At 41.7% G+C, this 13,887-nt stretch overlaps 1 protein-coding gene across 3 annotated transcripts in view; it reads right to left on the bottom strand.

Moving 5' to 3' along the window:
• per2 (period circadian clock 2) overlaps positions 1-13,491 on the bottom strand; it is a 33,639-nt gene extending 20,148 nt beyond the window's left edge. For 2 of the 3 annotated variants that reach the window (XM_080907547.1, XM_080907548.1), the window contains exons 1-2: positions 13,266-13,490; positions 5,771-6,336 (exon numbers count right to left, since the gene is read on the bottom strand). In XM_080907547.1, the coding sequence (XP_080763673.1) occupies positions 5,771-6,219 (449 nt within the window). In that variant the 5' untranslated portion in view covers positions 6,220-6,336; positions 13,266-13,490. Of the gene's footprint in view, positions 1-5,770; positions 6,337-13,265 lie in introns of all 3 variants that reach the window. The other variant, XM_080907549.1, reaches the window with a different exon arrangement.
• Between the last annotated feature and the right edge of the window lie 396 nt (positions 13,492-13,887).

Here is a 13,887-nt window from a genome sequence, read left to right as displayed (position 1 = left end):
AAAATGAACAGTTCTTTACGTGAATGAATATAAGTGGAAAACAACCCCAGTTTGGGCTTTCTGGGCCAAACTGAGCCAATCCTGTTTAAGGTTCAGAGTATTAATGGAAAAAGAAGTCACATTTCTGCAGCAGGTGTTAAAACAGATTTATCTGCATGTTTGTTTAAAATGTAACATAATGGTCCAAAACCACAGAACTGTATTTTCTACTATGTGCATACTGGCAAAAGTTAATTCAGATGAAATGTCAATTTTTAATCATTTCACCCTTTTATTACCAAAGAAAAGGATATCAAAAGGCAGCAAAAAAGTAGTTGCTGAATAACTAACAGCCAAACTATTGTCAAAAATGACTAATTTAAATCTGGCCACCGTTAAATTAATTATTTTAACAGGTCAAAGTCACAAACATAATCAAGTTTAGTGATTACAGATTAGGCAGCTGCAAAGAAGCAACTCACATGTTCTACTAGGTAAACTAACTGCTTGACAACTCAGTCCTGTGGCTTGGAGGAGATCAAAATAATGGCTTCAGTTACCGATCGGAAAGGGCAGCAAGGTAAAGTGATGAAAATATTACAAGTGTGGTGTCCACTTTAATGGATGATCATTTTTCTTTAGGTGGGTCTTTGCTGGGATGCAATGGTAAACACCATGTACTCTTAGTAACAGGTTGTAGTGGGTGGTGTTACCTCATACAGACTTATTTAAAACGACTACTTTCTGTACAGGCTTTGTTCTCCCTACCTTTTATGAGGTTTTCTTCCAGGTGTTCTGACCTCCTCCCACAGGCTAAACATTTTAGGCTAATTTGTGATTGTAAATTGGCTGTAGGTGTGAAAGTGAGCATGTGTGATTGTCTGGATCTCTGTGTTAGACCAGGGGAGTACCATGTCTCATCTCACTCAAAGTGATCTGGGACAGGCTCCAGATGAACACACAGTGAGAGGGAGAGACAGAGCAAACAGTATCCTGGCAAAGGCAGAGAGGAAGAAAGGGACAGAGAGCGAGAGAGGAGAAAGCAACCCAGAGGAAGCAGAGATCGTAACTTGGAGTATGGATCATTAAATTCCACAATTAACTTAAACTTCAACATGTTTATTATTAATTAGTTTTTGGGAGTGATTTAATGCCCACTGCCCATGGGTACAAAGAGACTGATATTAGTTTTCCTACAAACACTGGGGCATATTGGCATTTGTGTGCTAGTTTAGCTCACTGGGTAGAGCAGATGACCTATATTCTGTAAGGCTAACGCAGAGACCTTGGGTTGAATCTGCTATTTGCGGTGTCTTTTCTGGCTCTTTCTTCCAGCTTTTCTGTCCTTTCTCCACAGTCATATCTCAAAGAAGGCTAAAAAGTTCAAGATAAATATGTATAAACTGTCAAATATCAGTGGTGCACTGCACTGTATCCGCTATGCGATACTGACTCACCTGAACTATAACTCGGCAAGCTGCTATGAATAACCTCATCACTTGGCTAAGAATAGAAAACATATTATTTACAAAGAGTCTGTCCAAACACGATTAGAGCCCAATTCTGTCAAACATTGCCTTCGGAAATGCAACAGCTGGTTTTAGACTGTACAGAGTGACCATGCGTTAGTGTCGACACGCTGATTCACAATGTGGCTCTAACTCTGAGTTATTTCAATTAGTTAAAAAAAAAAAGAGGCTCAAAGAGACTTTAATTTTTACACTGTGCACCAGAGACAGGAGGTGATGATCAGGGTGAGGCGGTCTTGTTTAAACTGCAGAGCGACAAGTTTTTATGCGCATTTGAGAGACATAAATAACCCAGGGAAGCCATAACACAGGTAAGTTTACACTGCAGTGCGCTTAAAAACAGTGGCTCATTCTCTACGACGACTATAAAGCTATATGAATAGTGAGAAAAGACAACAAGAAATGTGACTTAAAAATTTGATTTTCTTTTTTAGGGAGTTGATTAAAATAGCAGTGTACGAGTGATATCCAGTTCTGGCACTACATGGTAATTATTTCTACAGAGGAGTATGCAGACGTGACGCACGTACCCCTACACAGAGAGTGATTGTAGGGATGCAATTTTCTATTCAAAGCCTTTTGTCAAACAGTTATTCATTCACTGATAGCTGTGCAGATTCTTTATATAGTTAAACTATTTACTCCAAAGAAATATATTTTAGACCCATTTCTGACTGACTTCCTCTTTGGAGTACTGATGGAAAGTAAATATCTTTACAAACGGAGATTTTTAACCTTTTTCTGTCTAAAATCCTGCATACATACATGGAAACACCTGTCCACACTAAGCGATAAATACTTATAAAATATATCTTTTATATCTTTCATATTGGTGCATTTTGATACATGTCCTACACATTTGATGCACTGTGATCCAGAGTTGTTAAAGACTAAAACGTGAACCTGTTTCTTACTTTGGACTTTCCCTTCCTTCAAATCTGCGTGCTGGCTTATCTCTGTATGTCTGGTAGATATAAATCTCGACAGAAATGTTAAAAGCTGAAGAACTGGTGGCAGTCACCCACGCTCGCTAAAATGTGGGGCTGTTAACTGAGTTATATCAGCCGACAAAGATTTACTTTTTCTCAGAAGACATTTTGACTTGTCGCAGGAGAAAAAGGACAGGTGACATAACAGTGGCTCTTCTGGATTTGGCTGTACGAATAATTTCACACCTATGCTTTTAAAGGTCAAATGTCTGCTCCTACTCTAACACATATAACACTATTACTTGAAGTACATTCCCCTCCTTGCTTCACTCTCGAGCATCACAGGTGGATAAAGTGGGATATTAAAGGGGAAAATTGAAGGATACTCCTGCAGGTCTCACAACATGAAACTGTCTAACAGACCAGTGATGGACCTGAGCCTGGAGCTACAGGCTCAGAGAGAGTATAGTGTGTATTTATTCATTAACTGCTTTTACTTTTGTCCCCTTTTCATTAATTTTTTGCTTCAGTGTATTAGAAGCATGATTTGACTTGAGTTCTTACTCTTTACACAAAATATGGGGTGAAATACCAGCCACTTAAGTAGGTGCACATGATAACCTGCCTGTTCGTGCAAATATCTAATCAGCCAATCACCAGTTCAAAGCTTTAGACATGCAGACATGGTCAAGATAATCTGCAGAGGTTCAAAGCAAACATCACAAAGTGGAAAAAAGGTGTTGTAAGTGACTTTAAATGTGGCATGATTGTTAGTTAGGCTGGTCTGAGTATTACAGAAACTGCTGATCAGCTGGGATTTTTCCACACAATCATCTCTAGAGTTTACAGATAATGGTCAAAAAAGAGAAAATAATCAGTGAGCAGCAGATCTCTGAGTGAAAATTGTTGGTTGATGTCAGAGGACGGCTTCAGCAGATAGGAAGGCAACTATAACTCAAATAAGCACTCATTACCAAGGTATGAAGGCGAATGAATGCACAACACGCTGAACTTTGAAGCAGATTGGTTACAGCAGCAGGTTGCACTCCTGTCAGCTAAGAATGAGAAACTGAGACTCAAATTTGCACGAGGTCACCAAAATTGAACAGAAGGAAAACGACTCCCAGTCTGACAAGTCTCCATTTCTGCTGAGACATTCAGATGATTGGGCCATAATTTGGAGTAAACAAGTGAAACATGAAAGCATGGATCCATCCTGCCTTGTATCAGCGAATCAGGCTGCTGACGGTAAATTGTGGGGAATATTTCCTTGGTACACTTTTGGCTGCTTAGCATCAACTGAGTATCATTTAAATACCACAGCCAACCTGAATACACAAAGCTGAAATCATCTCACACTGGTTTCTTGAACGTAACAATAAGTTCACTGTACTCAAACGACGTCCACAATCACCAGATCTTAGTGCGATAGAGCACCTTTGGTAAGTTGGTATCTATATCATGGATGTGAGGCTGACAACTCTGCAGCAAATGTGTGATGCCGCCGTGTCACTAAGGACCAAAATGTCCAACCCCCTTTTGTCACTTAAATTTTGCTATTTAAATGAGGAAGGTGAATGAGAAAGAGCAACAGATGCAGGTAGCAAGGTACTAAACACAGAGAAAGACGGAGTATTTTTTAGATGCTGAGGGAAAAAAATAGCAAAAAAACTGGTACAAAAGGTTAAAAGTTCAAATAAAGAGAGCGGCGTGAGTAAGAAGAGGGAGGAAAAAAAAGTAATAGCATTTTTTGAGGGAGGGAGCTATTGCGTGCGAGGCGCATATGGACAGGAAGAGGAGCGGTTTTTAAACAAATTTTAAAAAAAAACTCCATAGTGAAAAGATCAAGTGAGGTAAGCCAGTCAAGGCTGAAAGTGAGGCAGTATAACGTCAATGCCTTCCACTTGGCCGGCGCCACCCAGTAAACAAAGACAAACATTTTGTTGCCATAGAAATGTCAAGGAGCTGGCGAGCATGACACAACCCATCTGCTATTTTTTCCACTGCTGTAGTCATGCCTTGGGCAGGCTGCACTGCGTCTGAACATTTTTTAAATCATGATGAAGTCACGTCTGCACGTTTGTGGAGAGGCAGGGGATTTTAAATTTTTTTCGTACTTTAGTCATTTAAAGTTTTCTTTGAGAAATGCCGTAACCAACAACTCTTCAGATACTAAGGCTGTGATGTGACTGAACATTAAGTTAAACTTTAAGGTGTGCCGTGGACAGTAAGCAAACATTAACTCTCACTCAGAGTGAGAAAAGTGAACATTAGAACACATCTGTAAACATAAATCCAGAAAAACACACAGCATGCTACCCTTTAAATTCTCGTGAGGATCATCTTTAAACATAAAGCTGAAACCACCTCACAATTCATGAAAATAGCCTTTATAATTAAACACTAACCACACAGCATCACAGTACAAGTGTTTGCATTTCAACCTGTTTACTCCAGAACGAACAGAAGCGTGGAGCACATGGACGTATCTTGCCAAAACATGTTTTTTGTGTGTCCTACATAGAAATCAGCTCATGTTTATCAAGTTGGATTCTTTTATAAAAAGTGCAAAAAACAGACACCAACTGCTCCTAGTATGACTCACTTCTATGCAATGTGAGCTGGCAATGAGATCTAGTTTAGGGAGTGAGAACATGTTTGCGGTGACACTAAATAATGTCAAATTAATCCTCATTTGGCAAAAGTCCCAACGTAACATTTTATGACAAACAGGATGTGTACAATTACATTTCAATTGGGCTTCTGGGGCGAAGAGCACGACAGCCATCACTGAAGCCTTGGTTCACTCACTCATCTACATGCATTAGCCAATGGGGGCGGATGCATCAGCCGCTGCTAACTGCATTTATTATGACTGTGACATGTTGATGGTCAATTTTTATGCCGATTGTTGTCACTCATTAGCAAAGGGCAAACGTAACTACGTAAGAGGAAAAAGGAAAAAGGAAAGAGCATAAATAACCCAGCACAGTTTTTCCCATGAGGAAAGCTGGTGTTATCTTCGGATTGGCATTTTTGGCATTTTCTTTTTTATCTAATGGGGTCTTGAAAAAACATTTATCAGCTGCTACGGTAATTTGTAAGCACAGAAACAGACTGCTGTGATCATTCTTTTTGTTGAACTACCTGCAGATTCCCGAGATAGCAACCTCGGGTCTTGACCCCATTTATTATCTCCTACTGCTGGCTTGTCAGACCAGCCAAAGACTTGTCAAAGACGCAGTACTTTGGTTGATTGTCTGTATGTGCTACTATGCAAAGACGAAGCGCAACCCTCATAATGGTTTTATCATTCCCACAACCACCACTGACCTCTTATTGCTCTCAGAGGATTCAAGCAGTGCCGAGTCCTTGCTGTTGCCGGTGGAGCTTCCCATCGACTCGTGGCCGTTGCTGTCGTTTCCATGACTTTCATTGCCGTGGCTTTCATTGCCGTGTGATTCGGTCCCACTCCCGCTCGATCCGCTACTCTTCATCTCCACATCCTCCTCGGGTAGTGACTGAGAGCGAGCGTTCTTGCGATGGTTGTCTGGTGAAGCGGGAGGGTCCTGATCGCTGCTGTCGCTGCCCTCAGAAGGGAGGCCCAGGTCAGGCCTACCTTGGCTGAAGGCACCCATACGGTGCAGCTGTGCCATGGAGCTGCACCCTGAGTCCCCCCTTGGGATAGAATTGCATGAAGTGGACGCTCTGCAACTCGAGGCTCCATCCTGATCTTCCAAACCTGGGAAGCAGTAGGGCTTGGAGTCTGAATCTTCTGACATCAGGAGATCTACACAGGCCTTGTTCCAGGTTAGTTTACTAGATGATAAAAAAAAAACCCAATCACCCCATTTTTACAAGGGTAATAGCCGAGGGAAATAAAGAAGAAGTGGACTGATCTGCGGAGAGAAAGAGAGTACACATGTTAGTAATGAAGTAAAACTTGTCCATTCCACATTTTATGACTGCATTATATGTAAATAAATGGGTAATATATGATGGAATGAAGTGATAGTGGAAAAAAAAACCCTGAGTCAACTAAGTTTTGATGTGCTATTATATTATTGTTAATGCCAACAGAAACTGAATTCAATAGATGCCTGGGTGAAGCAAGGTCAGTCAAACACATGCTTGCGAGATTGGTCAGGATTACTCCAAACCATACGCAATTTGCATTTAATTAGTCAAAACATAAAGAACCCACCAGCATTTCATTTGCAGACAACAACAACATATTTTTAGAAAGTCTTTGAGACACAAATCAATGCTGCGCCCATCATTCAAAAAGCTGTCTCGTCGTTGTCTGGTATGAAATCAGAGCACATTGTGCTCTTTGACCCCTGACCTGTGAAGAGCCCTGCAGATTCTTCTCTGATGTACTGTAAAAATGGCTCTGTGGTACAGACAGCGTGGCCTTTAAGAACAGCAGGCCTGTCCCATGTGAGCCCACCAACCCTTTCAAAGGATCTTTCACTCTGGGACACATGAAACGCCAGACAAGCTGAATGCCATCATACACTGCAGGCCAACAGTGAAGGGGCTTTGGCCTGTTTTCTGTGGTTTTTTGACAAACTGTGCAAAATCTGTGCTCTTTTAAATAATGATGCAGTACAAAAGCCAGATTCCCAAATACTGGTGGTTGGAATTACTTCTGGTTACAGTAAGTGACGCAGAGCTCGGTGAGAACATCAACAGTGTCGTGTTTGGCGTAAACAAGAAAAAGGCCATGGTGATGGCTATGATCAGAAGAAGCGGCTAAAAGTTTTTTCCCTCAACAGGCCGTTTCTGGAAATTGATTTATCAGCAGCGAAACTCTTTCTAAAGGGCAGCACTTTGAATCACAGCTAAAGACTGGAAATTTACAAGAGAATTTGCACAGTCAAATCAGTCAGGTGAGAACCTTTGTGAGAGTCACGTGTATGACATGTGCAAGACCAAATGGTATAAAAGGCAGATTAAAAAGGCAGTATGTGCTGCTTCACTCTGTAATGATACAGAATTAAACTAATTACGCACAGTGATGCAGTGTAACCCATGGTTTGTATGATTGCTTTGGTGTGCAAGAACTTTTCACTAAACTAAGTTCAAATATTGTTTTTTTTTTCCTTTTAGTCAAAGAAAGATGAATGTTCCCAAAACATATATTCAAACTTGAGATTTACAGTCATTCAAATAAAATCTTATCAGTCACTCAGTTCTGTTTCTGGGCAGCATGTTGAAGTTAAAGCCACACTGTGCCCGTGTTTAACCTCTAGTCTTGGATGCCTTCCAGGAATAATCTCCCTCGTCACTAGAATGCCTTTCCCCAGCCGTGCAATGGAAAATGTCTATATTCTCCTCAGCCTGAAGACACACGGCAGCTCTATGCCCTCCTTAAGTCACTAAGCCCGGAAGCAGAAGTGGATTTAGCCTCACAGAGTTAGCTTTTCAACGTCAAGCCCATAGAAGTGCAACGACTTTTACGTAGGCAGGTGTTTGGATGTCACTAATGTTTGTTGTCTATTGATCTGGTAATGACCTGTTTGAAAGGTGTGTGTGTGTGTGTACAGTATGTGACAAAAAAGTTGCTGGCTTGACAAAAATGTGTTTTTCATGTTGTTTCTGATGGGTTTTTAAAACTGCAGATTTGTCCTACTTTCTACTCACGTTGCACCTGATCGATAAGTTCGACCATCATCTGTTTGTCTTTTACTTAAAATAGAACACAGGTCAAATTAGACAGAATGACTGACAAGAATTGAGCAAGCGCAGAGGAATTTGATACTTTTCTTAAAGCACGATACAACTAAAAACACAAGGACCACACAAGCAGCGCGACTCAGTTTCTCAAATTCACACAAAAATATTATTAAAGATACAAAAAAAAGAAAAGAAAACAGAAAAATTTGGCTCATTGAGCAGTTTAGAGTTCAAGGCGAAGGTTGCAACACTGACCTCTTGACTTTGCATTAAAAACGTTATCACTTACTAAACTTTTATTGCATGTGTGCACGTGATTGTCTGCAAATCGGGCTGGCCCATCGATTGCGCAACATCACACAGTCATCCTTACTTTGTCAAGGGTACTGAGGTATTTGCATTAATAATGAGCAGCTCTGTTGGCCTTTTCAAATGGCAGAAAGCAGTTGGCAGTCAGCAGCCTGCATATCCCTGACATGCTGTGAAGTAGGCATATTCTCTCTGTGAACTGGGTCAACGTACAGCCAAATAATAGGGACAATTAAGGGACAAGTGAGCAACTTGTGTTGTAGTTTTTAGACTGCTTGGCAAGCTTAACTGGAGCAGTGAGTTTGGCAATGACTTGTCATCGCTGCAAAGTGAGATGAGCTTTGTGGCTTTTTTTCAGTCTTTCCTTTCACACAAAAAGTCCATCATGATGCACATCGGACATTATAAATGAAAGAGTTTGTTAAACCCAACATAGTGTACATACTGAACATTCTTCACTGACCGCTGACCAGTTCGTTTTAGTTAAATGGATGGGGTTTTTTGCAGGCGCTGCTGTAGAAGCAAAAAATGCAAAAGCAAGTCTGGTCCAAAGTTGAAGAGCTGACTGGCAATGTTTCTAACAGTAACAAAGTCCAGGAGTTCGCACTGGTTGCCAACTACCTACCAAACATTGACCTCTATCGCTCATTATCATGCCAGTTGGCTCAATACCAGCAGACAGTCGGTTGAGAAAGATACTAAGAGAGACAGTTACCAAACACGAGCAGGATCAGATACTTAGAAAAGCTAAGAGAGAGAAAGTTCATCCATCCTCAAAAATATTCTCCTTGGACTAGATGGACTGCTTTAACTGTCTGTTCTTCACTTTGTTAGGTATTCAACTGCTTCTTAATGCAAATATCTAATCAGCCAATAACATAAGAGAAGTTCGATGCATACCGGCGTGTCGACATCGTCAAGACAACCTGCTGAAGTTCAAACTGAGCATCAGAATTGGGGAGCAAAGGTGATTTAAGTGACTTTGAGCATAACACATTGTTGGCGCCAGACTGACTGCTCAAGGATTTGCAGATAGTGGTCAAAAAGCAGACAGTTTCCAGTGAGCTGCAGTTATCTGGGTGAAAATACCTTGCTGATGCCAAAGCTCAGAGGGAAATGGCCAGACTGCTTTGAGCTGGTTTGGAAGGCAACAGTAGCTCAAATAACAACTTGTTACAACCAAAGTATACAGAAGAGTAGTCATGAAGTCAATGGGCTACAGCAGCAGAAGAGCACACTGAACACCACTCCTGTCATCTAAGAGCAGAAACTGAGGTGGTGGTGTAAAGAATGTGAAAGCATTTTTGTTTTTGTTTGCTTTTTGGATCAAGGCCCCCATAAAATACACTCCATCAAATTCTTATTTGGATGGAAGGCTAAGAATGTGAACAGAGACCTGTCACATGTCTGAAAGTAGGCTACATAGTACATGATGGTCCAGCAATGACAATCCAAGCTACTCTGGCAACACTGAGAAGTTTATGTAATTTATTGCTCTACACTACACTATTTTGTTTATGGAAGCTGAGGACTTACTCAAAATAGATCCCCCTCTCTAATTTTTATTTGCGTAAAAGACAATTAACAAGAAAGAGTCAATAAACCCATGCAATAAAAGTCATTAACGGTGGTTCATTTTCAGCATTTACTCTTGGCCTACCACCTGTTAATCGTTTCTCAAAAAAGCCCATGGATGTCCGTTTCTTCTCTGTAGTCAAGGTTACCCGAGGCCACTTCAGCATCTTTGATTGTTCCTTTTTTCCTGTCATTAACTGGGTCTTTTCCATCCAGTTGAGCTGCCAAGGAAGCAGAGGAGAGAACGAAATGGATTTCCTGTTGCCCATTAAGAAACTAATCATCATTTTTAACTGGGTAAGCTCGCAGGGACCTTGACTCATACTCGTCCCTCACGTGACATTTGTGCAGGGTTATCTTTTGGTTATCTTTCACCAGCTTTGCATAATCAATACACACAGGCAGTGACACTATTAAGCTTGAGTTACAATGCAGTTCTTGTCAAAGGAAGCGGTCAGGAAGCCTTTATATCCTCCACTGAGGTAAGCAGACGAGGTAACAGGTGACAAACAAGGTAAGATCAGAAACATAACCCAATTACAGCCTCTGTATTAGCAAATCTTCGCCAACACTTTCAATCCATTTAATGCAATCAGATTCTTCCGGGAACACGATGCTCACTTGGCCTTTCTGAATCTTCAAGGACAAAATGTCCCATTTAGAGCTTAAAACATTAAAACTAAGGTTGTAATTAAGGTGGCAAATTAAGATTTGATTACATGTGTTCAGCCCCCTGAATCTATTCATCGCTCTAGTCGTCACCGCAGTTTTCCTAGACGGCTGGAAAAACAGACTGTCTGCAACATATTTCCAGATAACCTTGGTCCTTCTTAGAGTTTTTTTCTGTTTTGTTGCTGGTCTTATTCAGAGTTACCAGAAATATTAAAACCTCCTGCTGCTGACTTAAAAAAAAAAACAACAGACTCATTGTTTAAAAAGTCAAAACTCTTCCAACCTGAGATCCTAACAATAAGACTTAATAAGATCCACTATGTTAGGTACAAATGTCACCGTACTGGTAATACACTGTGAGTACCAGCTGACTTCCAGATGTTTTAACTGCTACCTATACAGGAACCTGAGATTATATCATAATAACTCTCACCAAAAAAAACAAACCATATTACCCATTCCTTACTGCATATTGCATGCTAGACTTGAAATTGAATATGAAAAAGTCCATAAGATCAAAAATGCTCTAGCTTTACAAACAGCTCCATATCAAGCTGTAATTTTATTTCATAACATTCATTGATACTCTGTGCCATCTGCTCACTACGTTCCCCTTCGTGTGATTTTTATGTAATTCATCTTTTCTAGGGGAAATAACCAGCACCAGATTACACAACTGTGCCAAATGAAAGACGTTCTAAGGATTCATTCATAATTAATCTTTACACACCACAACTGCATAATTAATATGTTTATTACACTTTAATTGGACTCAAAACAACTCGTATAACTGCACAGAAGTAGCTGCAGATTTATGTGCATCGTGCAGAAGGAGTCCATTACATTTCCATTATTATCACACAGGCAGTGTTTCTCAAAGTGTTTCTGGCACTCTGCCCCCCTCATGATGTCTGAGAACCTCAGATTCATGGGGTTGCCCTTGAAACAATGATGCAATAATGACTTTAGAAGCTTAATATAAAAAATAAACACCACTTCAAGATATTTGTCCAATGATTTGTTTTTGTAGGCAAAGTTCTTACACCATCATTTGTGTTACCACAAAATTTAACTGCATGTTTAAATTAGCAGATGGAGGCTGAAAAGCCTAATTTATAAACTACCTATAAGTACTAAAAGAGAGGCTAAAGGATTTAGTCTCAAGGAGTCTGAAGTCTTATGGATTTAATGTGGGGGTTTCCACCAGTGTGTGAATGGTGTGTCTTGCACACTTTAATATGATGGTATGTTTTTACTTTAGCGTCTCAGTTCTTACATGCATGCAAAAAAAGTGCAAAACAATGACTTGTATGCACCATGACTCCACTCACGTGCAGACATGACTGCAGTCGCTCTTTGGGATTATTTCATAATTCCCTGACCTACATCTGTCCTTGATGACAGCTCAAAAACTTGCGGTAAATAAGACTCGTAGTGCGCGCGCGCACACCTGCAGAGACCACCTAAGACTTTCTTTGCTGTAGACCACCAGAGTCCAAGCAGAAAATTCCAACTATTTTCAGCACGACTGCATCAAAACTGCTGCACGTTTGCTTTGGCACCTTTCCCTTAGACTGTCCTACAGCACTGTGTGCTTTAAGATGTTTTTAACTATTTATCATAACAATAAACTCCGAGTGACATATGGTTAAAAAAAAAGAGAAAGAAATCTGCAAATTCATCTCCTGCTCCACTGCGATTGTGGGCAGGGAGTGCTGTGCCAAGGCAACCGTTCTTATTGCAACAGTAAAACAAAAATGCATAAATGAGATCTCCACTGAGCCCTATTTGCGTCACTCATCTTTCTCCTCCCTCCTCAGTCACAAAGGGCAAGGTGAATACACCCAAATTAAGCCTTCCACGCAGACACTTCTTCCATTAATTATGATCCACATTTGCATGCCGCATTTTGACTTGTCTTTATCCTCTTTTAGCAAAATTAAAAATCAGCATTTACTTTGTTTTCTCTCCAGTCTCCCTTGTAAGGACTTCTGTTGCTGCTGCTGCTGTTGAAGATGAATGAATGCTTTCATATAAGGATTGTCTCACTGTAGCGAATACCAGCAGCCTGACTCTGCCTATTCAGAAAAGCGTGGCGCACAGCCCAGAGGTTTTCTAATAGGAACTGCGTGTGAACTTCTGCCATGTGCTGCTGCAGTAGCCTCTTTATGTAAGTCGTCAGGAGTTTTCATGTGTCAGTGACACTACAAACAGTGCGCCATATGCGACTCTGCCATCGCTGCCCTATGCATCTCCGCCGCTGTGAAATACCTGCCAGATTAAACCCTTATGTTAAAGGTCCTCTGAGCGCAGGCCACCACCGGTATTTCACCTTAAAGTGCGGCGAGTTTCGTTCCGCTCCCGCTGTTACATAGGCACAGCTGGTGTCCCGTTGGAGTCTCCTGACCCCCACGGCAACACACAGTTATGCAACTTTCACCTCCCGCGATCCCACAGCAGAGCCTTTTTACACATTCAGAGCACAGCTGGATAAAAGTGGAGTCGGCTTCACCCCTACACGTTCTACAACCCGGAGAAGCGCTGCAGCGTCTTACGCACCAAAGAAAGATAGAAAAGAGAAACTCCCACCAACCTGACAGAAGGCTGATCGTCTTTAGCTCCGGGTGTCTCCGGGAAATAAAGGCTGGCCTCTGGTGCAGTTCTGCGGTTGGATCCGTGCTGCGATGATTAGCGGGTCCCGACAGCCCTGCGTTCGTCTCTCAGCGATGCCCTCTACCCCGTCCTGATTCCCACTCACACCGGGACTCTGCCCTGGATCTCCAGCGCTGGCAGTGACCTCATTTCGACAGCCATCCTCCAGCTGCTTCGCTCATTGGCCCACGAACCTGTCGGTCTCTACGTCACGGCGCTCGCATCGAATCAGCGCCAGCCGCCCCCTCACGGGCGGGGCTCCAACCGCCGCTCCGCACTGTGATTGGTCCCCCCTTATGCCACTCCTTTTATATAAGTGTGTCACCGCTTTCACGTGGAAACCCACGGCTACTGCCGGCGTGAGAGAAGCGAGAGCAAATCACTACGACGCAGCTGCCGGTGAATGAAGCAGTGGCGATGGTTGGCTCACAGCGGCTCAGAGCGGCCGACTGTTATCTAAACGGTTATACAAGTGTGCGTATGACCAATGTGGCTGAAGTGCGCAGTCATTCGCCTAAGCAGAAAAGTTCCTTGACTCTCCTAAAATAATGTGATATAACCCA

Source organism: Rhamphochromis sp. 'chilingali' (assembly GCF_963969265.1).
Source record: "Rhamphochromis sp. 'chilingali' genome assembly, chromosome: 16".
Lineage (NCBI taxonomy): Eukaryota > Metazoa > Chordata > Actinopteri > Cichliformes > Cichlidae > Rhamphochromis > Rhamphochromis sp. 'chilingali'.
The sequence above is the reverse complement of the archived record's forward strand: the minus strand, read 5'-3'. Positions and strand labels throughout refer to the sequence as shown.